Source organism: Panthera onca, chromosome B3, assembly GCF_046562875.1.
Source record: "Panthera onca isolate mPanOnc1 chromosome B3, mPanOnc1 haplotype 2, whole genome shotgun sequence".
NCBI lineage: Eukaryota > Metazoa > Chordata > Mammalia > Carnivora > Felidae > Panthera > Panthera onca.
In genome coordinates, this window is record NC_138344.1 from 28,647,301 (window position 1) to 28,674,530 (window position 27,230).

Below are 27,230 nucleotides of genomic sequence, written 5' to 3' on the forward strand. Positions count from 1 at the left end.
ATGACATGTAAAAAAGAAAAGTGGCTCTATAGTAAAATGGTGATCATTTTATAATTTTTAGTTTTGTGAAAGGTCGACTTCTTTATAACTAACACATTTGACCTTTTAAAATATAAGTTAAAAAGGTAGCTGTTTTAAGGAAACCAAAGTTTGGGATATTTATTTTAAGTGGAAGAAGTCAGTAGCTTTAACCTTATGTACATAGCCATATGAGTAAAATGTTTTCTTTAGAATGTTTCAGAATTTTCTGAAGTTTTGCTTTATAATTGACTAATTGCCTTTGTTTATTCCCAAAGCATCTATTAAGTTGAATTGTTCAAAATTTGTTTCTTTTTAAAAAACTGATAAATATTATTTGTCACATCAAACCTGGATTTAAAAGTAAATGTTCAACTTTAATGAGTTCTTTCAGTGGAATTCTAGTGACAGATGAATGATAGCTTGTCCCTAAAGTCTTCTAATGTACTCAGTGTGTGCTTATTCTGTGTAGCCCTAGCAAATTCTTTTTCCTTTTCAGAATGGGACAACAGAAGAAGTAACTTCAGAAGAAGAGGAAGAAGAAGAGATGGCTGAAGTAGGTGTTTTATCTAAAAAATCACATTTTATAAATACTAAATCTTCATTTTTGAACATTTTTAATAATTCTCTAATCTCCTTTATAAGCCTTTGTTAATGTGGAATAATGCAAAGCACATGGTATTTGAAATTGAGTGTAATTTCTAAAGTCAGCTTTTAGCTTTAATTAATGATAACACTTTAATGGTTTTAAGCAAATCACTTATCTGATGTCTTTGGATTTGATTTCCTAACAAATAAAAGCTCTTATTAACATTTAGCATTAAAATAATATTTGTGTTTAATAGTAATCAATACTTAACCTGTACTTGGTTATTTTTAGGAAGAGGAACTATTAAGTTTTAAAAATTCTGAATTTATGGGGGTCTACGTGGCTCAGTCAGTTAAGCATCCGACTTTGGCTCAGGTCATGATCTCCACAGCTTGTGAGTTCGATCCCCATATTGGGCTCGCTGCTTTCAGCCTGTCCACGCAGAACCCAATTCAGATCCTCTGCCCCCTCTATCTGCCCCTCTCCCGCTTGCACTCTCCCCCAAAATAAATATTATAGAAAAAAAAATTCTGAATTTGAGCGTTTGAGAACATTTCAGGGACTACTCACTAGAAGTAGTAAAGCTACCTCCTGTTGAAAAATCATCTAAGAATTTCGTAGGGCAAATTCTAAGACTTTGACTTTAGACCAGTTTAATTGCCACTCACGGATACAATTTTAGAGGTTTTCCAGCTCTGAGGCTTTGTGTTTAAATGCAGACTTCAGAGTGGAGATCTAGGTTTCTACATTGACCACATAAAAGGTATTTGAGTTCCACAGTCTTGATTTTAAAATATCTTTTCCATTTTGGATCTTAGAGTTAATTCAAGTTACTACCTTCTTTTCTTGATTTGGAAAATCTTAAATGTAAAATACACTTCTTAGAATGCCTTAAAACTAAAGAAGTAGTTGTGGGTTTGTTTTGTCAGTGTGGGAGCAAAATAATCCTTAACATCTAATTTGTAATTTGTGTGACTTTTTAGGGATAGAGTTAAATGTTAAAAGCATTTCATGTTTTTAAGCCTTTTCCATGGGTTCAGTGTACAATGAAGTAGACATTCAAAAGTTTATGTACTTTTCATTTTTCCCTTCAAAATGATATAAAGAAGGGACAGCAGCATTTAGGGAAAGAAATCTAGAAAGACAGGAGCCTGGACTTCAAAGATGTCAGATTAAGATAGGTGAATAGAAGATAATCTAGGTAACTAAAATAATATGGTAAAAAGTCCCAAGCAGCCTTGGGCGTGGTGTGTTTAGGTGCATTGAAGCTGTCTTTTTGGGAGATTAAGATTGATGTGTTGGAGTCATGGAAGGAAAGCAAGGTTGACTAGCAAAGCAGATGGCTTAAAAGTCTTGAATTGGAAACAAATATGTTTATCTTTGGTGTGACTATTGAGAAAAAGGCCTTACACAGAAAAAGGTGTGCTGAGAACATTGTTCTATAAAGATAATCCACACAGAACAGAATTCATCATTAATACTCAAGTGGAGAAGATTTATGGATAGGAATGTGGCTGAGTTTTGAAGTTTTAGGAGGAGATACAGACTAAGGACATTTGTGAGAACTCTGAAGAAAATAAGTGTGGGATGGAACAAAGGTGTAAACCTTTCATGGGGAGGGAGCTCTATGAAACATGGAGTCATGGACAGGGTCTGAATAAGAAAGGAATATAATAATAGGGGTTGAAGAGATGAGAGTCTAAGAAAAAGACCGCCGAGTCTGGATGGAGGTGATCTTTAGTCTGGTCTACAAATCACAATGAGTTAGTTTGGTTAAAAAATGGCGATAGTGGGGCACCTGGGTGTCATAGTTGGTTAAGTGTCAGACTCTTAATTTCCACTTAGGTCATGATCTCACGGTTTGTGGGTTTTGAGCCCCAAGCCCAAGCCCCGAGTCGGGCCTCGGGCTGACAATGTGGACAGCACCTGCTTGGGATTCTCTCTCTCTCTGCCTCTCCCCAGCATTTATGCACTCTTTCTTCATCCCCCCCAAAATAAATAAACTTAAAAAAAATGGAGATAGTAAGTATCAACTACTCCTTTAGAGATTTTGATGATTGAAGTAGAGAAGATAATAGAAAAAGGTTACGATTTTAAAAGTTCTGCATAGATTTAAGAATAGATGATATGGGAAAGGAGGGAGGAGAGTGATGTAGTGATCAAAGATGTTAACCAAGGGATATAACACAAATTCTTATCTAACTTTTTCCTAATTACAAAAATCAGTAGGTGCTTACTGTAGAAAACTTGGAAAAGAAGGAAAAGCACTAAATATCTCTAGAAATAACTATTGTTATTTCAGTTATGTCCTAATCTCTTTTTTTCTGTGTTTATTTTAGTATAATTGAGATTTATATTCAGTTTTTCATTTTTTTTTTTAGTTTATTTGAGAGAGAAAGCATGAGCAAGGGAGGGGCAGAGAGAGAATCCCAAGAAGGCTCCGTGCTACAAGCCTGACACAGGGCTTGATCCCACAAACTGTGGGATCGTGACCTGAGCTGAAATCAACAGTTGGGTCGCCTGACTGAGCCAGCCAGGCGCCCCATATATATTCAGTTTTGTGTGCTTTTTGCATTGCGTTATTTTTTCCATTTAGTATGTTTTTTTAACCTAATGTGTTCAAATTATGATTTCAACATAATTGACATAAAATAAAATAATGAACTCTTTGTTTTTCTCACGGAGTCTTCCAAATCTGGTGTGGACTATATACTTAAGGCACATCTCAATTCAGACTGGCCACATTTCAAGTGCTCAGCAGCCACAAGAAACAAGAGACTGCCCTGTTGGACAGCACAGCTCTAACTAGCGTGAGCTGTATGGTCACCCAGGGGTGTCCAGTCCCCCAGCTCACCCCTGGTCTGGAGCAAGGCCAGAGCAGCAGCCAGAAGCAACAGGTGGAGCCTGAGCACAGAACCTGGTACCCACAGTGGCCAGCCTGGCTCATTCACCTTGCCACTGCCCCCACAGAGCCAGGGATTGGTGCACTGCCATCCTCACTGCCCTTTTGTTTCATTATTGATAAAGAAGAAACAATTATGCTATGTTGACATTTTAATGGTCTTATATTTCATGAAATTGAGGTACCTGCTCTGATATTTTTGCACATGCAGTTTTGTGGAGTGGTTTGTAGCTATAAAGTTTAAATAGGCATCTTTATGCCTAAGTCAATGTTCACATTTTAAATTAGTCCCTTATAGTAGATTTCTAGAAGTCGATTACTGGAACAAAGTATAAAAATAAGGTTCTTGATACCTAATGCTAAACTGTTGCAAAAGTTTCTTTTAATAGGAGATTTATTTAGAAAGAGTTATGGCTTTATAAAAGTATTAAATATGCTTAGATTCTAGCTCTGAAAATGTAGGATATAAAAAGATGGAAACTTCTGGATTGAATGTGAAGGTTTTTTTCCCTTTTCCATTCATTTTTTTCTGTTCTTTGTTGAGTCAAGAGTAATTTAACTTTTGGCATAAGCTTCAATAAGCTAATATTTTTCTTATCTTTGTAGGATATAGAAGACTTGGATCACTATGAGATGAAGGAAGAAGAGCCTATTAGTGGAAAAAAGTCAGAGGATGAAGGAATTGAAAAAGAAAATTTGGCAATATTAGAGAAAATTAGGAAGACCCAAAGGCAAGACCATCTCAATGTAAGTGTTTGCAAATATCTAAAATCTATACTTTTGGGATTAAGTAATTATAGGTAGTAATATAAAACAGGGCAATTCATTAAGCTACCAGTCTAAGCTACCCTCCTCCACCCTAGCCTGTGTTGTGGATTCAGCCATGTTTTGTTGCCCTAGTGGGTTGTTGTTGTTGAAGTTTCTTATCTGTTGATAGCTCTCTACCATGTTCATCTGCTTTTTACATGTTGGAATTAACCTGCTGTTCACTGTATATACCCACTTTCCAGCCTGTTTATACTGCTTCCCCTTCTACCATGAGATCTGTATTTAAATTTAGTGTTTTCTACAAATAGAGTACAATTTAGATTCTTTTCCACAGAGCTTCCATCTGGTCTATCCTGCTCTAACCAAACCAAAAGTTTTTTTTTTTTTCTTTCTTTTGACTTAACATCTCTTTTATGTGAAGTGGCATGGGGTATGGAGTGAATGAATGCTGAGTTTGGTAATAAACACAGCTGTGTGGCTTCAGTTTCCTCCACTCTAAAATATAGATAATACATACCTTTTGGATGATTACTGAGTAGAATAAATGAGAATGATACATTAAAATACCCAAAGTAGGAAAACATAGGAGAGTCTAGCCATTTGTCTCAACAGTTATTTCTTACTTCTTTGTATTAGAGCTGTTTATCAAACCCAAGACATCTATCTCAGAAGGACCTTTTTCTTAGGCACAGGTTCTCAAAAACAGGGAATGAATTATGTGGGGAAATGCCAAGTATTATAAGCAGATGAATTACTCGCTCTCCTTCAGTCTTACACTATTAAATTTAATTGGCAAATTTTTATTTTTATTTATTTTTATTTATTTTTTAGAGAGCAAAGAAATTTAGCTCAACTCTTCATTATTTTTTTAAACAGTTTGTGCCATTTGAATTAAGATTACTGTACTTTCTGTATCTTGTGATTGCTTTTAGTTTGTATATTATAATCAAAACAACTACAGATTGTTTAATGTTTTCACATGAGAGACACTAAGCTAAGTACTTTAAACTTTATAAACCTTCCCATTCAACCTTTTATAGCCACTTCTAAAATAGTCTTCTTATTCTATGGGTGTGAAACTAGGGTTTAAACCAGTTAAGTAATGTAGGAAATAACTTTGTGAACCTGATTGCTACCCATTCCGCAAGGTGTAGTACAGCCATTAACATTTAAATTTTACATGATCAGTGTATTTTTTTAAACTAAGGTGTTCTAAATGTTTGTCTTATGAGAAGTAGTTGCATTCCTAGTTAGTCTTCGGATAACATATTGGTGCAGTTTCATTTTTAGAGAAATCCCAACATGGAAAAGAACTGAAACTAGTTGCAGGTGAACATATTATTTCTCAGTTTCTTAATAATGTAAAGTAGACCTTCAGTATAACATTCTTGCTTATAATCAGACTAATGAAACTGTGTTAGTTGATAGTCTAAAATGGTAAGGGCCTTCTAGTATGTTCAAAATTTGCTTCTGACCCAACATTCTTATTAAAATCAAAAAAAGAATGGCCAAAATCAGGAACACTGACAATGCTAAATGCTGAGGAGACTGTGAAGCAACAGGAACTCTCACTCATTGCTGATGGGAATGTAAAATGATACAGCCACTTTTGAAGACAGTCTGGCGGATTCTTATAACACTGAACATAATTTTTACCATACATTCCAGCAGTTTCAGTCTTTGGTATTTACCCAAATGAATTGAAGACTTCTGTCCAGACAAAAACCTCAATACTGGATGTTTATAGCAGCTTTATTCATAATTGCCAAAACTTGGAAGCAACTAGGGTATCCTTCAGTAGGTTAATGGATAAACCGTGGTACATCCAGACAATATGAAAATATTATTCCCTGCTAAAAAAAAAAAGAAATGAGTTGTCAAACCATGAAAAGACATGGAGAGTTTTTAAATCCATATTACTAAGTGAAAGAAGCCAATCTGATGAAAAGGCTGCATAACTGTATGTTTCCAACTGTGTGATATTTTGGAAAAGGCAACACTGTGGAGACCATAAAAAAGATCAGTGCTTGCCAGAGGTGGGGTGGAGAGATAAATAGGCAAAGCGCAGAGGATTTTTAAGGGCAATGAAAATACTGTGATACTGTAGTGATGGATATGTGGTGTTATACATTTTCCAAACCTATATAGTATACAACACCAGAAGTGAACCTTCAGGTAAATTATGGATTTTGATGATATTGATGTGTCCATGGATTCATCAATTTAAGAAATGTACCTTCTGGGGGTGCCTGGGTGGCTCAGTCAGGTGAGTGTCCGGCTTTTGATTTCGGCTCAGGTCATGATCTCATGGTTGTGAGACTGAGCCCTGTGTCAGCATCTGCACTCGCAGCGCAGAGTTTGCTTGATATTCTCTCTCTCCCTCTTTCTCTCTCTCTCAAAATAAATAAACTTAAAAAAATATATACCTTCTGGTGAGGGAAATTGATAATAAGGGAGACTATGCATTGTGGGGGCAGTTACATGGGAAATCTCTGGACCTTTCTTTAAAGTTTGCTGTGATCCTAAAAGTGCTCTAAAAAATAAAATCTTAAAAAAAATTAATATTTTAAAAAATCAATAGAATTTGAAATAGGTTTATACTGACTTCTAGGCTACTGCAGGAGCCATGGTGATCTAGACAGGTTGGTTAGACTTTTTTTTTTTTTTTTAAATCATAAATGAGCCAGACTTGTCCCCCAATTTTATATTCCTGTTGAAACTTTATAATCCTCAATTTAATTAAGCTTCTTTGAGTTTTTAAAATGTTGAGTTGTGATCTATTTTTATAAATCTCATTGTAAACTTTCAGGCTTATATACCTGAAATCTTCAGTTATTGGACTCTGTAGATCCTGGTAAACAGCAGTTTTTCTGTTTCAGGGTGCAGTATCTGGGTCTGTGCAAGCTTCAGATAGGCTAATGAAAGAGCTCAGGGACATATACAGATCACAGAGTTATAAAGCAGGTAAGGACCCCTGGGTGTCTGCTCCGTTGTCCTTATGCTGTTTTTAAGTTTCAAATAGTAAACTTCAGTTCTCATAATATAACTGGACAGGCACAGAAATGGTTATGAACTTTATTTTAGGGATTTTAAATGCAGATTTAATCAAGTTATCAAAAGATGTGGAAGGTAGAATAAGAGGAGTTTACTTGTTCAGATTTTTGAAAATTGTTTTTATGGATACCTCAAAAATTTTTTTGTCTTCTTGCTAACAAGGATTAATTCATAGATGATTTTTATCTTCTAGGAATATTACAAGTAATATCTGCTTTGGAAAGTAAACAAGAAAATATTATATGAACAAAGAACTATTGCCAAGTTGATTTTTATGAATTTTTGTTCCTTTTTTTTTTTTTTTTTTTTACCACATAATCAACTTTTATTGTAGAGGTTGTTATGGCATACCTTTAAAAGAATAGGTGATTTTGGTTTGGTTTTGTTTTTGGCCTTTTTTCCCCCTTCATTTCAAAGTTTGAGTGTTCTTTCTTACAGAATAAGACTTAAATACTGTGGAACCTCTCCACTTGAAATAAGATTCCCCTGTGTTGTTATTGAGATTCTAACAATATTAAATAAGGGAAAGAGCCAACCTTATAATATGTTTGAAAAAGTAGCTTTGTGATCCATTCAGAAATTCTTAGAGTGATCAAATCTAAATCATTAGAGCTTACATAAAAACAAAAAACAAGCAAAAAAAATTTCTGCTTTAGAATCCAAGGTAAGCAGAACTTGCTTCGGAGTTATTAGAAGTTCTGGCATCCTGTTTTTCTTCCGATATGTCTAAAAGTTTATCTGTAGAAACCTGATCAAGTATAGTTAAATATTTGAATATGGGTTTATTTTTAAATGTTAAATAATTACTTGTTTGCTACAGCATTGTTTGTAGTAGAAAATTAAAAATTAATAATCAGATATAGGGTGGAATTGGTTAAATTATGGTATATCCATGAAACAAATTTCTATAGTTATTTAAAGATTGACAGTAGACTTCTTACATACTAAGTTGGAAAGATGCCCCAGAAAGTTGAAGAAAGTTTATAAAACTATATAGAGGGATTTCATTTTATAGAAATAATTGCATGTGTATAGAAGAAGAATCTTAAAGTACACATGATTTTTGCATAGTTTTCCCCCTCCTATTCACAGTTAATGGTAAACAGTTTCTCAGCTCATTAAAGAATCCTCTTCATTGATGGCTTTAATTATCTATTGAGAGTATAAGATACTCAGCTCAATGGCAAAATACTTACAATATAGCTTAGTTATTCTATGTTTTAGTAGCAAAATTTCTAGATTTTGATGGTTATTTAGTGTATTCATTTATACCGAAGTCGTATGTATAAGATCAAATAGAGTAATTTACATGGCCTATATCTTTACAGGGATTTATTCAGTGGAACTCATAAATGACAGTTTATATGACTGGCATGTTAAACTGCAGAAGTAAGTGACTCTTATATGCTAACCCAGTCTTCGTAATGATAGACTTTCACAATGGAGACTTTTTCCCCCTTAATTTGATAACCTCTAAAATATGGTTTTTACTTAGAATTTTAGGCTGTGTTTCTGTAGAACTAGTTCTCAGGTTGTTAAAATGAGCTGTTTCTTAGGCTTAAATAAGTAAAGTGAGAAAGAGGAAGGAGAAGAAGGACTAGCTATGGGATAAAGTGTTTCATGGAGTTAGATAATTGGGAACTATAGAAACAAAAGTGAATTTAATAACCTGATTGACTGTGATATCCAGTTTGTATTTGAAATGAGGAATTTGAGTAGGCCCTAATGTGTAGAAACAGTTGTAGACAAATTTAGATTTTGTTAGTGATTTCAGTTTTTCTGGTCTTGTCCATGGTAATTTTCTTTCCTTGAATCCCTTGGCTAATAATAATACAATTTTAGAGAAGCAGATTATTTTTTTTTGAGTTCTTAAGGAAATTTATGTACATATGACTTTCCTTTAGAATGACTGCTAACTTGGAATCCCCTTATGGGAATGGATTTAGAATACTGTGATCTTTTTGGACATTTAATCTCAAGGAGTTGAAAGCTATTGCAGTTTATTTTTCCAGGGACCATAGAGCAAGTTTATGTTTGAAACTTACCCTAGGGGTTCTGTTTAGCTCTTGAACTGGTTCATTTTTGTGGTTAGTAAGAAAAAATCTTTGGACTTTTTATTTTAATTGGTTTTTTGTTATGTAATTCTTAGGGTCGACCCTGATAGTCCTTTGCACAGTGATCTTCAGATCTTAAAAGAAAAAGAAGGCATAGAATATATTTTGCTTAACTTCTCTTTTAAGGTAAGAAAATTTTAAGGGGACTCGATATACTTCTAATGGAAATGTATATTTTTATAATTGCTTTGGGAAAACACGTAGGGATTATTTGGTAACATAGAAGGTATTCATTCCTTGTGGCTCAGGAATTCTCATGTATGTACCCTGCGAGAGATGAGCACTTAGGTACTCAAATTGTTCAGAGCAGTGTTGTTTATAATAGCCCCAAACAGAAAATAACCCAAGTGTCTGTTTCAGTAGAATGGAAAACTGTAGTATTCATATAAAAAGGAATAGAGCTATGTGCAAAACGATGGGTGAACCTTAAACACAATGTTCAGCAAAAGAAGCCAGACCCCAAAACAAGTCTTGTACAATTTCGTTTATATTGGGCTCAAAAATAGGTAAAACTAAATTGCTTAGGGCATGCCTTCTCAGTGGAGACAGTATCCCCACCAATGGGGTGAAAACTGGTTCCTTGGAGTGAAAAAAATCTTAGATATACACTGGTCTGTGGCCTTTTAAGGGGCCATATTATATAAACTGTTAACACAGTATATCTGTGGTGGGGGATAGATTCAGAAAAAAAAAATTCTAAAAAGCCTTTTTGGTGGAGCAGAAATTAAAAGAAGGTTGAATAATGCAGATTTATGGATTCAAACTTAGGTAATTACTATCAAGAAAAGCAAAGATGTGATTACCATACAGTTGAGGATAGGGAGTAAATCTAGGTGAGAGGGATGGAGTTGTAAGCTGAAAGAGACATCTGGGGACTTCCTGGATACTGGCTCTAGTCTGTTTTTTGACCAGGGCTGTGGTTACATGGATGCCTATTTTATAATATATTACAGCATACTTTTATATGTTACATACTTTCTGAATTTATGTGTTATATTTAATACCTTTTCTTTAAATGGTAAGAATAAAGGGTAAAGAATAGCAATAGAATTTAGATAAAATGTAATGATTTAATATGGATAAATAAGTGTAGTAGTTTTAAATCTTTCGTTTCAAAAAAACCCTAGGAAATATATTTCTAAGGAGCTATATTTGAATTATATAGAGCTTCTATTTGCTGTGTTCTTTTTTTTTTTTTTTTTTTTTTTTTTTTTTTTTTTTTAATTTTTTTCAACGTTTTTTATTTATTTTTGGGACAGAGAGAGACAGAGCATGAACGGGGGAGGGGCAGAGAGAGAGGGAGACACAGAATCGGAAACAGGCTCCAGGCTCCGAGCCATCAGCCCAGAGCCTGACGCGGGGCTCGAACTCACAGACTGCGAGATCGTGACCTGGCTGAAGTCGGACGCTTAACCGACTGCGCCACCCAGGCGCCCCTGCTGTGTTCTTTTAAATTCGGAAAGAAATTTACAGACATATATTTTTTCCATTTCAGTTAGGTAGACTTCAGTGCATTAGGGCTATAGAGGGGCTATAGAAGGCTTGAGGACATGGAAGCATCTAAAATATAATTCCTGCAAGAGCCTGCAGTCTTCCTAGGGAGAAATCTGTGATGAAGGCTGTACTGCTTTGGAGACCATGATGAAGAGTCTGGGATCTTAACCTTTAGACAGTAAAGAACCAGTCAGTACAGGTTTTTAGGTAGGGGAATGATTGATCTGTTAGGCTTTTTATTATTATTATTTTAAACAGTTATCATGTCTTCAGCATCAGATAGGGTTTGGATTGGAGAGAGTAGATACCTGGGAGACTAGTTGGGACTTTAAATTTAATCTGGGCAAGGGGTAATGAAGGATGATGGTGGTAGGAATAGGTGAGAGTAGAGGGATAATGAGGGGTTTTGAAGGAAGAAGCAAAGATCTGAAAGAATATACTTGCAAAAAGTAATTTTTTTTGAAAACTTTTTACGTAGCTTTTGTGTGTTATATTTTGGGGGATATATCTTCATTTATGATTGAACTTTCTTCAAATAACTCAAATTCTATATTTTCCCTCAATTTTGTTATTATAGAAACTTTTATGATTGTCAATTGGGTTGTCTTCTAGAGAGTGAATCTGGTATATATTTACTGAAGTTGCTAATGACTGTATTTTTACTGATTCATAAGGTGAAAAAATAAACCAGGACAGTAGCATTTTTTTTCTTTCAATTTTTAAAAATGTTTATTTTTGAGAGAGAGAGAGAGAGAGAGAGAGAGAGAGATCATGACCTGAGCCTAAGTCAGATGCTTAACCGACTGAGCCGTGCAGGTACCCCCCTTTTTAAAAAATTCTGTATGCAAAATGTTTTAACCTGAACAATCTATAAACAATCGTATTAAATCATATGCCCAGGTGTCCAACACCAAGCTTAAGAAATAGAATCTTATAGGGGCACTAGGATGGCTCAGTTGGTTAAGTGTTGACTTTGGCTCATGGTTCATGAGTTCGAGCCCGCCCTGCCCTCATCCTGCTCTCTGCTGTCAATGCAGAGCCTACTTCAGATCCTCTGTTTCCCTTTCTCTCTGCCCCTCCCCTGCTGGCTCCTGTGCGCGTGCGCTCTCTCTCCCAAAAATAAAAGCATTTAAAAAAAAAAAGAAAGAAAACCTTATACCTGAAACTAATGTAAGTTATGTCAATTATGTTAAAAAAAAAAATTCAGGTCTATGTCTTTTCTTCTTCTTCTTAAGCAGTATCTTTTGAAAGTCCTCTGTGTGTTCTTTCCTTCTCACTTCCTCCTGGAGAGGTGTTTTTAAGGGAATATGAAATCTTGACCACTAAACTGAAAGATTTGTGGCTGTACTTAATGTTTTCATGGTATTTTCCTGCTCTAGGTAGAACTTAAGGGAGGGGACAATCTGGGAGGTAAATGGCTGAAATTTGTTGGATTTGTCTTTCTGGACCATGGCTCTTGATACCAGAAACAAGGGCCTTGTGAGGCCTGAAATATTTTCTTTTCTTTTCCTTTTTTTTTTTTTTTCCTAATGTTTAATTATTTTCAAGAGACAGAGAGACAGAGTGTGAGCAAGGGAGGATCAGAGAGAGAAGGAGACAATCTGAAGCAGTCTCCAGGCTCCAGGCTTCAGCATAGAGCCCGACATGGGGCTCCAACCATGAGATCATGACCTGAGCTGAAGTTGGACGCTTTAACCAACTGAGCCACCCAGGAGCCCCAAGGCCTGAATTATTTCTTAAGAGGCCTGGGAAGAATGTGATTGCTCTGAACTAAGTGACATTGGCAAACTGAATTGCCAAGTTATTAGTATCAGGATTCACAGACTTGGAAGGATAGCAGGTATTATCCAGAAAGAAGGATTTATAAGAAGGAGCATGAACAGTATTTATGTCCATGCCTCAGATGTCCATGGTGACAACTTGAAAGTCATGAGTAATAAGAAAATGGAACTTGAGATATAACAACACAAGGTTGGGGATGGGGCAGGAGAGAAAATGGGGACCAATTAGATTTGTCAGCAATGTGGCAAATCTTTTGTGCTGTGCTTTTAAGGGAGTGGTGGTCTGGTTTTTAAAACCATATCTAAATCACTCAGCTGAATTCTGGGGTACTACTTTAAGAAGGGTTTATTTAGACAAATATGAATTCATTTAGAGAATAGCAGCAAGGATTTGAAAGAGATTTTTATGTCCTAAGATAGCTGGGCAAATTGTGGATTTGGAGAGAAGAACATAGGGGCTCATGAGAGTTTGTCCTCAACTATTTAAAGGGCTATGTATGTGTAAACTTTAGTTTGATTTTGTTTTTGATTGACGGCTTATTAATTTGGTATTTTGATTTTTGTTTTGATTAACATGACATTAGAACTAGTAAGTCAAACTGTAAACAGGTGATTTTTCAAGTGATAACTATTGTGGAGCCATCTGGTGACAGTCTTTTGAGGAGAGAATGCTCCCTGGAGCACCTGGGTGGCTCTGTTGGTTGAGTATCTGACTCTTGGTTTCATCAAAGGTCATGATCTCACAGTTCATGGGATTGAGCCCTGTGTTGGGCCCTGTGCTGGTAGCATGGAGCCTGCTTGGGATTCTCTCTCTCCCTTTCTGTTTGCCTGCCCCGCCCCTCCCCACCCCCCTCCACTTGTACTCTCTCTCTCAAAATAAATTAAAAAAAAAAAATAGAATGTTCCTTATCATTAAAAATATGTTGGAAAAGGGCACCTGGGTGGCTTAATTGGTTAAGCGTCTGACTTTGGCTAAGGTCATGATCTCACGGGTTGTGGTTTCAGGCACCACATTAGGCTGTGTGCTGACAGCTCAGAGCCTGGAACCCACTTTAGATTCTGTGTCTTCCTCTCTTTCTGCCTCTCCCCCGCTAGCGCTCTCTCTTTCTCTCTCTCTCTCTCTCTCTCTCTCTCTCTCTCTCAAAAATAAATAAAACTTAAAAAAAAAGAATATGTTGGAAGGCCAAGATACTGAATTGGAAACTTTGTGAGATCCTTGTAAACCTTGAGATTCTCAGTTCGTGAGTTAGTATACCAAGATAACTCAAATTTCTATTTTACGTCATCCTCAACCTCTCTGCTGTAATCCTGCAAGGAACTCTTATTTCTGTAAAATATTAATTACTGAGTTCCATGGTACAGAGTTCATGGAATAGTCCCTAGGTTTTGATGTGAAGGAGTTACTCTGAATGAAGAATTACTTAAAATGAAAGTAGTTCTCACTGCCACATAATCAATTTAAAAAGCTTTATCATTTGGGAACACATATTTAAAGATCTAAAAAATAGATTAAATGAAATTGTACTTGAACCAAGCTTTGTGTCCGTGCCTTTCATTATGTCTATTAAACTGTAGATAAATGGTGAGGTACTTATTTGGAAGTAGATTATAATAATTATTAGGTTGATATCTTGTGTGGGTAGATTCTCCCTTGAAGTAGAAATCTAAGATTATCTGTTTTAGCCACCAGAAGTGTGCTTTTTGTCTTCCTCTCCTATTAGGATTGAATTTTCATAGTTCGTATGTTCCTTAGAATCTTATTTGAGGATGGGTGGAAGTAGGGAGTTAAAAGTAAGTTACTGGACTTAATGCTGCTTATTCTTGCAGTTAAAACTGTATTTTTGTGTTCCTTGGAAATAACTGAACAAGACAAATGTTTGTTTAGCCTCTTTACCCTCAAATTGGTTTAAGAGACAATTAGTTCCTTCCTTTTATTAGATCATAAAATTGGAGATAATTTCTCTTAGACATCCTGTCATATCTTTATTAGAGGCAGTATGCTTTTTCCTTACCCCATTGCTGTAGGAAAATGAGGGGCAGCCTTTTTGGCTTTCTGGCTACCCAGAGATTGACCTCTAATGCTCTTGGCCACCTCAGCTACTGTTGTTGTTTAAGTTCATTAAGAGAAAAAGCTCTTGTTCTTCTGGAAAGCTGTTTCCAGGACTGATAATTTGAAAAAAAGAATTGTACTTGGTAGCCTGAAAATCAGCTAAGGTTTCTTTTCTCTCATCTTCTCTTCATACGTTTTTTATCAAGTCTGCTGATCTTTGTCATTTAATTAGAGCAATTAGTCTATTTGCATATAATGTTATTACTGATATTGGGGTTTAAATCTTCTGTCTCATAAGTGCTTTCTATTTGTACTTGTTATTCTATGTTCCTTTTTCTCATTCTTTTGATTTTTTTTTAAATTACTCCAGTTTCTCTCCTCTTTCAGCTTCATGCATACGTGTTCTCTTACTTTTCTTTACTCCCTTACAATTACAATGTATATCCTTGTCTAATATAAATTTGTTAATTTATATTTTATTTTTCCTTATCAATGCAGAGACTTAGAACATGGATTCCCGGCCAAACATGTGCTGTCATGCATTTTCTGTACTTCCCTAAAAACTGCACATTGTTATATAATTAATCAATATTCATTTAGATCTATGTGCATATTTGTTCCTTTCATGGTCTTTAGTCTCCACATTTCCATCTAGGATCATGCTTCTCCTGCCTGAAGAATATCCTTTAACATTTCCTTGTGTCTGCTGACAGGAAAATAACTTTAGTGTGAATTAATTTTTGGAAAGTATTTGTATTGGGTATAGATTTTTAGGTTGGAAATTACTTTCAGCAACTCAAAGATATATCATTCCCTCATTGGGGTTTCCATTGTTTTTCTTGAAATAGTCATAGTGCTTCAATCTTGTGAAGTCTTCAGTCAATATTGGAAAATTCTCAGACATTCTCTCCAAATATTGCTTCTGTGCCATTCTTTTGTCTCCTTCTAGGACTCCACATATATGATAAGCCTTTCAATACATTCCCCTGTGTCTTGTTATTTTCTGCATTTTCTACATATTCTCTCTCTTGGCTTCATTCTGGATGTTTTCTGGCCTATTTTCCTGTACACTGAATTTCGGTTTCACCAAGTCTCTACTGTGGTTAAATTCATCTTTTAGGTTATTGATTCCAGTTACTGTATTTCTAAGTTTCAGAATTTCTCTATGGCTCGTTTTATAATTTTAGTACTTTGCCAGGGTTTTCAATATTGTGTTTTCTTTCCTTGCATGTATTCAACATGGTTATTTTGAAATCTATGTTTGTTACTCTGTTATCTTGATCTCTTGTGGTTTTTGTGTCATTTGCCTCTCATTTTCTGGACATGTTTGTTTTTAAGTCTTGTGTAACTGGCTATTTTTAGTAACAAACATTATATATGAAAAATTTACTAATTTGAAGCCTTGGATGATATTCTTCTTCAAAGAGGGTTCACATTTACTCCTGTCAGGCTTGGACACTGGCGACCCAGGATCACAGAATCCAGTCAGGGATTGAGGTGACACAAAACTGGACTTCATTCCTTGTCAGTTAGGGCAATGTGTCATTTGTTCTTCAGGTCCCAGCCTAAAGTGTGGGAGACTTGTCCAGGCCTCTCCTTGGACCCCAGCTCCCAATTTTTATCTCTCTAGCCCTGCGGGTCTTAAGTTCTGCTGAGCTTTTGATCTCTCATCTTCCTTTTCTGTAATTGAAAGAAAACTCAAGGCAGGGAGAAGGGCCCCACTGTGAGGTTCACTTTTTCTTCTTGATCTTAGCTCTGTAGTGGTTACATTTTGTCTACCTCTTCTAGTTTCAGCCAGAGGATTGATGTAAAGTTACCTAGTCTATCATTATTGGAACGTTTCCTTTTATATAATTCTTTTGGAAGTGGAACCCCTTCATAATTTTCATAACTTTACCAAAACACTGTCCTGTTTGGGCCTGATCATTTTTATTTCCTTTGGTTTTTATTTCTTTTTATTTTTGGTACTTTTACTTTTATGACCCTCATCAGATAATAAATATACACATTCTTTATAGACTGTATAAAAATCTTCAAAGTAAATAGGGTATTAAGGATATTCTTAAAACTAATTAAACTTGATTGTTTGCTTTTTAGGATAATTTTCCATTTGATCCTCCATTTGTTCGAGTGGTGTTACCTGTTCTCTCAGGAGGGTAAGTTTAAGTAATTATTTTCTTTGACAGTGTGCATTAGAATTATTTGGAGAGATAGTTGAATGGTAGGAGGCCCAGAATGCTAGGGTATATATACCCCAAGGTTTCTGATTCACTAGCTCTGGGGGGTGGGGAAAGGCTGATAATTTGCATTTCTGCACTTCTAAGATGGTCTCAGGTAAAGCGTTGTTGCTAGTCTGGAAACCATCATTTGAGAACCATTGGTTATAAGCCATCATGTTGTTTATAAGTAAGAGTTTTTAATGTCCCCTATTTATATACATTTCATGATAAAAAAAAAAAAACAAGTGTTTTTCAAATATAAATTGTGATTGAGGATTTAGAGAAAGTTAAGATTAGAGAATGATTCCCACAAGCCTATATTCCCAGGAATAATCACAGAAAATCTCATGGGCCTATGGAGCTGGCCATCTAATTCCTTCTAAAGGTGGTGGTTTCAGTTTGGTAGAATCTAATTGTCATTCATTTTATTGAAGCTTGTATTACATTTTTTGTGATTAGAAGTCATATAAAGAATGGGAAAAGATGAGAATTGGTACCTAGGCTGGTTATGAAATGTTCTATAGATCGTTAAATTAGAAGCAATTAATACTAATTTGAGGGGAGCCTGGGTGGCTTGGTTGGTTGAGTATCTGACTCTTGACTTTGGCTCAGGTCATGATCTCACGGTTCCTGAGTTTGAGCTCTGCACTGAGCTCCACACTGACAGTGTGGGGCCTGCTTGGGATTCTCTCTCTGCCTCTCCCCTGCACACTCTCTCTTTCTCAAAATAAGTAAATAAACTTAAAAATATATATGCTAATTTGGGAATTATGAAATGCTCAGTTGACTAATTCAACCTTGTGAGGTAATGCATATTATGCTGATTAAGATCTAAAAAGGGGCGCCTGGGTGGCTCAGTCGGTTAAGTGTCTGACTTCGGCTCAGGTCATGATCTCACGGTTCATGTTTCGAGTCCTGCGTCGGGCTCTGTGCTGATATCTTGGAGCCTGGAGCCTGGTGCCTGTTTCTGATTCTGTGTCTCCCTCTCTCTCTGCCCCTCCCCCGCTCATGCGCGCGCGGCGCGCTGTCTCTCAAAATTAAATGTAAAAAAAAAAAATTTTTTTTTTAAAAAGATCTAAAAATATCCAGTCCTTACTTTGATCATTGCTACTGTTGATATAGTAATAGTTTCATTTAGATTAAAAAATATGGAAGGATGGCTACAAATGATTAAGGAAAAGATTTAGAAAAATTTTATAAATTCAAGATAAATGTATAAAAATATTCTTGTCAGATCATTTTGAAATCTGCTATAACCTTGACCAGCAGAGTTTTCACAGTTTGTTGTGGGAAATTCTAAGAGTTTTAAGAACTTATGATTTTAAGTAGTTTACCACCTAGTTGTGGAGACAAACACGTGAAGTTAAATAATACTTTTCAATTTAAAAATCTGTGATATAGTTTCTCTTCGTTGCTTTTTGCTACAATGGTATTATTTACCATTATACAAATGAATAAATTTGAATAATAAGTCAGCTTGTTACTTATCCAAACAAATCTTCTAATAAAATGTTTTTTCATGCCTGGGTGGCTCAGTTGATTAAGTGTCTGACTTTGGCTTAAGTCATGATCTTGCGGTTTGTGAGTTCAAGCCCCATGTCGGGCTCTGTGCTGACAGCTCAGAGCCTGGAGCCTGCTTTGATTCTCTCTCTCTCTCTCTCTCTCTCTCTCTCTCTCTCTCCCCCTCTCTCTCTCTCTCTCCCCCCCTCTCTCTCTCTCTCTCCCCCTCCCTCTCTCCCTCTCTCTCCCCCTCCCTCTCTCCCTCTCTCCCTCTCTCTCTCTCTCTCCCTCTCTCCCTCTCTCCCTCTCTCCCTCTCTCCCTCTCTCCCTCTCTCCCTCTCTCCCTCTCTCCCTCTCTCCCTCTCTCCCTCTCTCCCTCTCTCCCTCTCTCCCTCTCTCCCTCTCTCCCTCTCTCTCTCCCTCTCCCCCCCTCCCCCTCCCCCCCTCCCTCCCTCCCTCCCTCTCTCCCTCTCTCCCTCTCTCCCTCTCTCCCTCTCTCCCTCTCTCCCTCTCTCCCTCTCTCCCTCTCCCTCTCTCTCTGCCCCTCCCCTGCTCACACTCTCACTCAAAAAAAAAAAAAAGCCAGCAGTATAAAAGGAGATTAAAAATATAAGTACTTCATTGATTGGCAAATGTGAAGTGTGGACTTGAGTTCTCTGAGGTTAAAGGAAAAGGGAATTGCTTCCAGTAGTAGTGATCTGGGAAGACTGTCAAGTAGGTGGGTTCTCAGGTGGGCATTGATATATGAGCGAGTTCGGTTTGGTCTACTGGTGGAGGTTGAAGGAAAATTATCTACATAGTTAAAAAGTAAATACAATCACATATCTAAGAAAGGGCATGATATATTTATAGCATACCAGATGAGTTTGAGCTACAAAAACAAGGTAGGTAGAATTCATACAGAAGAGTTGTATGAAATTGTGCTGACAGAATATCTTGTTGTAATTTAGGATTATGGAGTGGTGAGAGGATTTTTTGTTTTGTTTGTTTGTTTTCATCTTCTTTTTTTTTCCTGGTAAGGAAACTGTTACCCATGGATACTGAATTTATCTCTCAGTAGCTGGATCAGGAACAGGAAAATATAGGAAAGAGAATGTTTTAGAGAGAAATATGGTAACAGTGGAAGAAGACAGATTGTGTTCCCAAAGCCTAGAAGAATGCAAGGCTAGTTAAGAGCTGATGGCCCTTAGAGTGAAGTGAGGACAACCTAAAATGGTACAGTGGGAATGGAAAGGTGAATGTAAGGTGAATGCTGATTTGAAAAAAAATCAGTGACTTTGGTCTTCATAGTCAACTGTTAAGTGATGGGGAAGATTTACTGGCTGACTTGGGAAGAACTACAAAATGTGAAGGACTGATAAAATGCAGAATTTTGCAATCTCACAATCAGGCTGAAGCACTGTGTGAGTCTGATCAGATTATTGAGCAGTTCCATATATTTTATATCCTCTGTCATTTTCTAGCTGTTACTCTATTCCTGTTTCTTATGATAGCCATTGTGTTAAGTAACACCTTTATTGTGATACAGTTCACATATGATAAAACTCACCCTTTTAAAATGTACAATTCAGTGGTTTTTAGTAAATTCATAGAAGTTGTATAACTATTACCGTTCTCTAATTTCAGAACACTTTCATCATTCTCCAAAAGAAACCCTGTGCCTGTTAGCAACCATTCCTCATCCCCCCACCCCCACCCCCACCAACTCCCCACCCACTGGCAACCACTCATCTTCTTTCTGTCTTGAAAGATTTCCTGTTTTGCACATTTCATGTAAATGGAATCCTACAAAATGCAACCTTCTGTGGCTGGCTTCTTTCAGTTAGCAAAATGTTCTTAAAGTTTATCTATATTGTAACATATTTTAATACTTAACTCCATCTTATGGACGAATAATATTATATTATATGGCTATACCACATTTTATTTATCCGTGGACATTTGTTTCTTTTTTTTTTCTCTTTAAAGTTTATTTATTTAAGAGAGCAAGAGTGGGGGAGGGGCAGAGATAGAAATTGGGGGGCGGGGGGCAGTGGCAGGGGAGGGAGAGAGAATTACAAGCAGGCCCTGCACCACCAGTGCAGAACCTGATGTGGAGCTCAAACCCACCAACTGCGAGACCATGACCAAGCTGAAATCAAGAGTCAGACACTCAACTGACTGAGCTACCCAGGAGCCCCGTACATTTGTGATACCTTGACTATCATGAATAATGCTACTATGAACATTCACATAAATGTCTGCATGTATATTCTCATTTCTTTCATACATGTGTGGAATTACTAGGTCCTCTAGTAACTGTTGAACTTCTTAATGAAATGCCAGACTGTTTTCCAAAGTGGCTGTACCACTTACACTCCCACAGCAATGTGTACATAATCACACTTTTCACTTCCTTGTCACTCTTCAGCCCCTGTAGTCTGGTATTGGCTCTTAACATTCCTCCCAAACTCTGATGTCCAACAGGGATTTCCATGTTGGTAAATCCAGGGGTCCTTTTTCAGGCTTTATCATATTTGATTATCTGATTTCTCAACAACATTGAAAACCTTTTTCTCTTGGCTTCTGACTGTGCTCCTCTCAGTCTCTAGCTGGCAACTCCTTGTTCACCTGACTTCTGCATGTTGGAGTTCTTCAGAATTTGGTATGGGTCCTTTCTCTTTTCTCATTTCCTTCTATTCCTGTGGCTTTTTGAAAATTTTGAGATAATTGTATACTCACACGCAGCTATAAGAAATAAAAAAGATTCCTGTACACCTTTCCAGGGTAATGTTTCACAAAACTGTAGTGTAATATCACAATAAGACTGATACAATCCATAGAACTTACTCAGATTTTCCCAGTTTCTCTTATAACTCATTTGTATGTATGTATGTATTAAGTTCTACACAACTTGATCACCTGTGTATGTTTGTGTCTCCACCACCACAGTGAAGATACTGAAGTTCCAAATACACAAGAATCCTCCTTGTATTTTTAAACCACACCCATCTCCCTCTTATTACCCACTTTTCCAACTTCTGGCAACCACTAATCCTGCATTTTTCATATTTTGTCATTTCAGAAAAAAGGTTACATAAATGGAATCATACATTTTGGGATTGTAATTTTTAGCAATTAGTTTTTTTTATTTGTCCTGATTTCCCTGGAGGTTCATCTAACGTGTTTGACTAGTTCGTTTTAATTGCTAGGAAGTATTCCATGGTGTACCATGTACCACATTTTGTTTAATCAGTTACTACTTGAAGGACTTCTAGCTTGATTCTAGTGTTGGGCTGATGCAAATAAAGCTTATATGAGTTCTTGTATACATGTTTTTGTATGAATGTGTTTTGCTTTCTCTGGGATACATGTCCAGGAGTAGAATGGCTGGGTCATACAGTTATTGCAGCATATTGAATTTTTAAAGAAATTGACAAACTTTACCATAGTGACTATACCACTTTATATCCTTACCAGGAATGTGTGAGTGATCTAGTCTCTCCACATCCTTGCCAGCATTTGGTGTTCCCACTTGTTTTTATTTTAGCCATTCTGAGAGATGGTGATACCTCAGCGTGGTTTTAATTTGTGTTTCTTTGGGGCACCTGGGTTGCTCAGTCGGTTGAATGTCTGACTTTGGCTCACGTCATGATCTCATGGTTCGTGAGTTCGAGCCCTGCGTCAGGCTCTGTGCTGGCAGCTCAGAGCCTAGAACCTGCTTCAGATTCTGTGTCTCCCTCTCTCTGCCCCCCACTCACCCCTCACACTCTGTCTCTGTCTCTCTCAAAAATAAATAAACATTAAAAAAATTGTTTCCTTAATGTGTATTTTCTAATATCTAATATTTTCTATGTGCTTATTTGGCAATTTCATATTCTCTTCCCTGAAATATCTGTCCATGTTGCTTGCCAGTTCTTTAATTGGATTGTTTTTTATTTTATTGTTGAATTTTGAAAAAATATTTAATATGAACTACATAGTAGTTCTTTGTTGGATATGTGGTTTTTAATTTCTTCCAGTATGTACCTTCATTTTATCCTCTTAATAGAATTACTTGTGGAGCAAAGGTTTTTAGTTTATTTATTTAAATTGAAGTATAGTTGATATATACTATCATTACTTTTGGGTGTACAACTTAGTGATTTGCCAATTTTAAGCATTATAAAATGCATACTGTGATAAGTATAGTTACCATTTGTCACCATACAAAGTTATTACAATATTATTAACTATATTCCTGTGCTGACCTTTTTATCTCCATAATTTATTTCTTTTATAACTGGAAGTTTGTACCTCTTAATCCCCGTCACCTATTCTCCCCCACTTCCCATGCCACCTTCCTCCTACCCCCTGGCCTGGCAACTACAAGTCTGTTGTATTTTTTTTGCTCTTTGTTCATTTGTTTTATTTTTTAGATTCCACATACAAGTGAAATCGTATGGTATTTGTCTTTCCCTGTCTGACTTCTTTCATTCACTTAGCATTATACCCTAGATCTATCCATGTGTCACACATGGCAAGGTCTCATTCCTTTTTAAGGCTGAGTAATATTCCTCTGTGTGTGTGTGTGTGTGTGTGTGTGTGTGTGTGTGTGTGCGCGCGCGTGTGTGTGTGTGCACACACCACTTCTTTATCCATTCATCTATCAATAGACACTTGGATTGTGTCCATATTTTGGCTACTGTAAATAATACTGCAGTAAACCTACCTTTTCAAATTAATGTTTTCATTTTCTTTGGGTAAATACCCAGAAGTGGAATTACTAGATTGTATGTACTTTTCTTTTTAGTACATTTCTTTTGAGGAACCTCCATACTGTCTTCCACAGTGGGTACACCAATTTCCATTCCTACCAACAGTGCATGAGGGTTCCCTTTCTCTACATCCTGGACAACACTTATGCTTCTTGTCTTTTTGATACTGGTCATTCTGACTGGTGTGAGTGGATATTATCATGTGGTTTAGATTTGCATTTTCCTGATGATTAGTGAGCCTCTTCATATGTCGGTTAGCCATCTGTAGGTATTCTTTGGAAAAATATCTATTCAGGTTTTCCATTTTTAAACTGGATTATAATTTTTCTGGTGTTGAGTTGTAGGAGTTCTTTACACACTTTGGATATTAACCCCTTATTGGATATATCATTTGTGAATAGCTTTTCCCATCGAGTAGGTTGCCTTGTTTTTTGTTTTGTTTTTTTGATGGTTTCTTTTAATGTGCAAAAACTTTTTAGTTTGATGTAGTCCTAATTGTTTATTTTTGCTTTTGTTTCCTTTGCCTGGAGAGACCTATCCAGAAAAATATTGCTAAGACTGATTTATAAGGGTTTACTCCCTATGTTTTCTTCTAGGAGTTTTATGGTTTCAAATCTTAACAATTAGGTCTTTAATCCATTTTGAGTTTATTTTTGTGTGATGTAAGAGAATGGTCCAGTTTCATTCTTTTGCATGTAGCTGTCCAGTTCTCCCAACACTATTGAAGAAATGGTCTTTTTCCCTATTGTATATTTTTGTCTTTTTTTGTCCTAGATTAATTGACCATGTAAACATGTGTTTACTTCTGGGCTCTATTTTGTTCCATTGATCTATGTGTTTCTTTTTGTGCCAGTACCATACTGTTTTGATTACTATAGCTTTGTAATATAGTTTGAAATAAGAACTTGTGGGGCACCTGGGTGGCTCAGTCGGTTAAGCGTCCGACTTTGGCTCAGGTCACGATCTCACTGTCCGTGAGTTTGAGCCCCGCGTCGGGCTCTGTGCTGACTGCTCAGAGCCTGGAGCCTGTTTCAGATTCTGTGTCTCCCTCTCTCTCTGACCCACCCCTGTTCATGCTCTGTCTCTCTGTGTCTCAAAAATAAATAAATGTTAAAAAATTAAAAAAAAAAAGAAATATGAACTTGTGATACCTCCAGGTTTGTTGTTTTTTTCTCAAGATTGCTTTGGCTATTCAGCCTTTTGTGGTTCCATACAAATCTTAAGATTTTTGTTCTAGTTTTCTGAAAAACATTGTTGGTATTTTGGTAGGGATTGCACTGAGTCTTTAGGTTGTTTAAATGCCTCTATTATCCAAAACAGTATTCTTCCAGTCCATGAGCACAGTATATCTTACCATTTATTTGTGTCACCTTCTATTTCTTTCATCAGTGTCTTAGAGGTTTTAGAGTACTGGTCTTTCACCTCCTTCATTAAATTTATTCCTAGGTATTCCTTTTAATATAATTGTAAATAGGATCGTTTTCTTAATTTCTCTTTCTGCTATTTCATTACTAGCATATGGAAATGCAACAGATAAAAAATCTGTTATTGATATATTGATTTTATATCTTGCAAAAAGTTTTTAGTTTTGATGAGTTTCAACTTATAGATGTTTTTCCTTCTAGGGATTATGCTTTTGGCATCAATTTTAAGAACTTTTGCCTTGTCCCGGATCTTGAAGATTTTCTCCTGTTCTGTGTTTTCTCAAAGTTCTGTAGTTTTACATTTTACAGATAAGTTTGTGAATCATTTTGAGTTAGTTTTTGTATAAGGTATGAGATTTAGGTCCTAGAGTTTTGCCTAATGGTCCGATTACTCTAGTATTATTTATTGAAAAGGCTCCCATGGCTTTCAAAATACCTCCTGTGTCAGTGACTCCCAGGTTTTGTATCCTGCATTTTTATATATCTTTACTGCTCCCAGTGTCTACCTGTTTTTTGACATCTCTACTGGAATGTCTTTCTCTCTTTTTTAAATTTACTTATTTATTTTGAGAGCGAGGGAGAGCACGAGCAGAGGAGGGGCAGAGAGAGAGAGAGAGAGAGAGAGAGAGAGAGAGAGAGAATATCCCAAGGAGGCTCCATGCAGTCAGATCATCCATGAACCATGAGATCATGACCTGAGCTGAAATCAAGAGTCGGATGCTTAACTGACTGAGCCACCCAGGTGCCCCTGGAATATCTCTTACATAGGCATCTCAAATTTTGTAGCACAAAAACTTGAACTCCTCTCCTTTCCAGTCTCCCTTCCCAGCCTTTCATATCTCAGTTATTGAACTGGGAGTTATTCTTTATAACACCTTTCCTTCATTTCCCATATCCGGTCTTCTAATTCTCCTTCTCAGAGGGTTCCAAGATCCAGTTACTTGTCTCCATTTCTGTTGCTACTACCATCACTTCAGAGGATTTCTGACTGGACTCCTCTGTTCCTTCCCTCATGTAAGCTTTAAAGTGATATTTTATAAATTTGTGTTTGATTATGTTGCTCCCCTGCTTAAGCTCTTCCGTATCTTTCCATTTGCTCTTACAGGTTGATGCCCTTGCCATATTCTTTTTTTTTCTTTTTTAATTTTTTTAAGGTTCATTCTTTTTTCAGAGACAAAGTGTGAGTGGGGGAGGGGCAGAGAGAGAGAGGGAGACACAGAATCCAAAGCAGGCTCCAGGCTCCGAGCTGTCAGCACAGAGCCCAATGCGGGGCTCAAACTCAAAAACCACAAGGTAAGATCATGACTTGAGCTGAAGTCGACTCTTAACTTGACTGAGCCACCCAGGCACCCCAACCCTTACCGTAAGCCACCTGTGATCTTGCCCTTGTCTTTCTCTTTATTTTATTATTATTATTTTTTAAAGGAGTATGTTTTTATTTATTTATTTAAAAAAATTTTTTTAACGTTTACTTATTTATTTTTGAGACAGGGAGAGACAGCATGAATGGGGGAGGGTCAGAGAGAGAAGGAGACACAGAATCTGAAACAGGCTCCAGGCTCTGAGCTGTCAGCACAGAGCCTGATGCGGGGCTCGAACTCATGGACCACGAGATCATGACCTGAGCCGAAGTCGGATGCTTAACCGACTGAGCCACACAGGCGCCCCCCATCTCTTTAATACTCTTGTACCAGACTTCCCCTGTCTAAGCTGGTACCCCACTGGATATCTTTCAGCCCCCAGTACCCAGCAAACTTTTTTTTTTTCTTCATAACCTTTCTTGTTTTTAATATTTCTTTAAATATTTTAGAATCTTAGGCAGGCTCCACACTCATTATGGAGGCAGATGCAGGGCTGGATCCCACGATTCTAGGATCATGACCTGAGCCGAAATTAAGAGGTGGATGCTCAACCAACTGAGCCACCCAGGCACCCCTCCTCATAACCTTTCTTATACATACATTCATCTTCCTGGCGTGTTACTCCCACCCACACTTTTAAGTCCTGCAAATCTCAGCTTGTGCATTTCTCTTAGAAATGCTGCTCCTGACTACCATACTTTTAAAAAGCCCCTTGGTTATTCCTTCTCCTAGAACTCTGGGTCCCCTTTCCCATCATGAAGGACAGGGTCCTGTCAGTTTTCTTCAACGTATACTCTGCCTGGCTCAGTGTGTAGCATATATGTGTGCAGTAAATATTTGTGACTCAATGAATCAGATAGGGAAATACAGTAGGTTAGCAAGATGTAGACAATTTAGGGTAATACATAATTCTGTCTTGATGTTTTTATGAGTTATTTTAATGAGCCACTAGTATCTGACTATCTTTCTTGCTTAATCCAGATCAGAGTGTAGTAACTTGAGAGAGAATCATAAAGATTGTTTTTCTCTCATTAATACATTGTGAGAGCTATTTGTAGGCAACTGAAAATGCTTTCTTTATTGGTTGATATAATGTAAATTATTACTTGTGCCCCAGTCATCCATGAAGAGAATATCACTACTTCTAGATGACCATGGGTTGTTTCTGTTTGTATTGAGGAAACATGTTAATAATCTGGTTTTAAGTCCCAGCATTTTCT

At 36.7% G+C, this 27,230-nt stretch overlaps 1 protein-coding gene across 3 annotated transcripts in view; it reads left to right on the plus strand.

The window, feature by feature from the left end:
* Positions 1-27,230, plus strand: part of UBE2Q2 (ubiquitin conjugating enzyme E2 Q2) — a 66,293-nt gene that overhangs the window by 23,971 nt on the left and 15,092 nt on the right. For all 3 annotated transcript variants that reach the window (XM_078448923.2, XM_060617942.3, XM_060617941.3), the window contains 6 exons: positions 518-574; positions 4,116-4,256; positions 7,157-7,241; positions 8,660-8,720; positions 9,481-9,571; positions 16,868-16,926. In XM_078448923.2, coding sequence (XP_078305049.2) covers positions 518-574; positions 4,116-4,256; positions 7,157-7,241; positions 8,660-8,720; positions 9,481-9,571; positions 16,868-16,926 — 494 coding nt within the window. The remainder of the gene's footprint in view (positions 1-517; positions 575-4,115; positions 4,257-7,156; positions 7,242-8,659; positions 8,721-9,480; positions 9,572-16,867; positions 16,927-27,230) is intronic.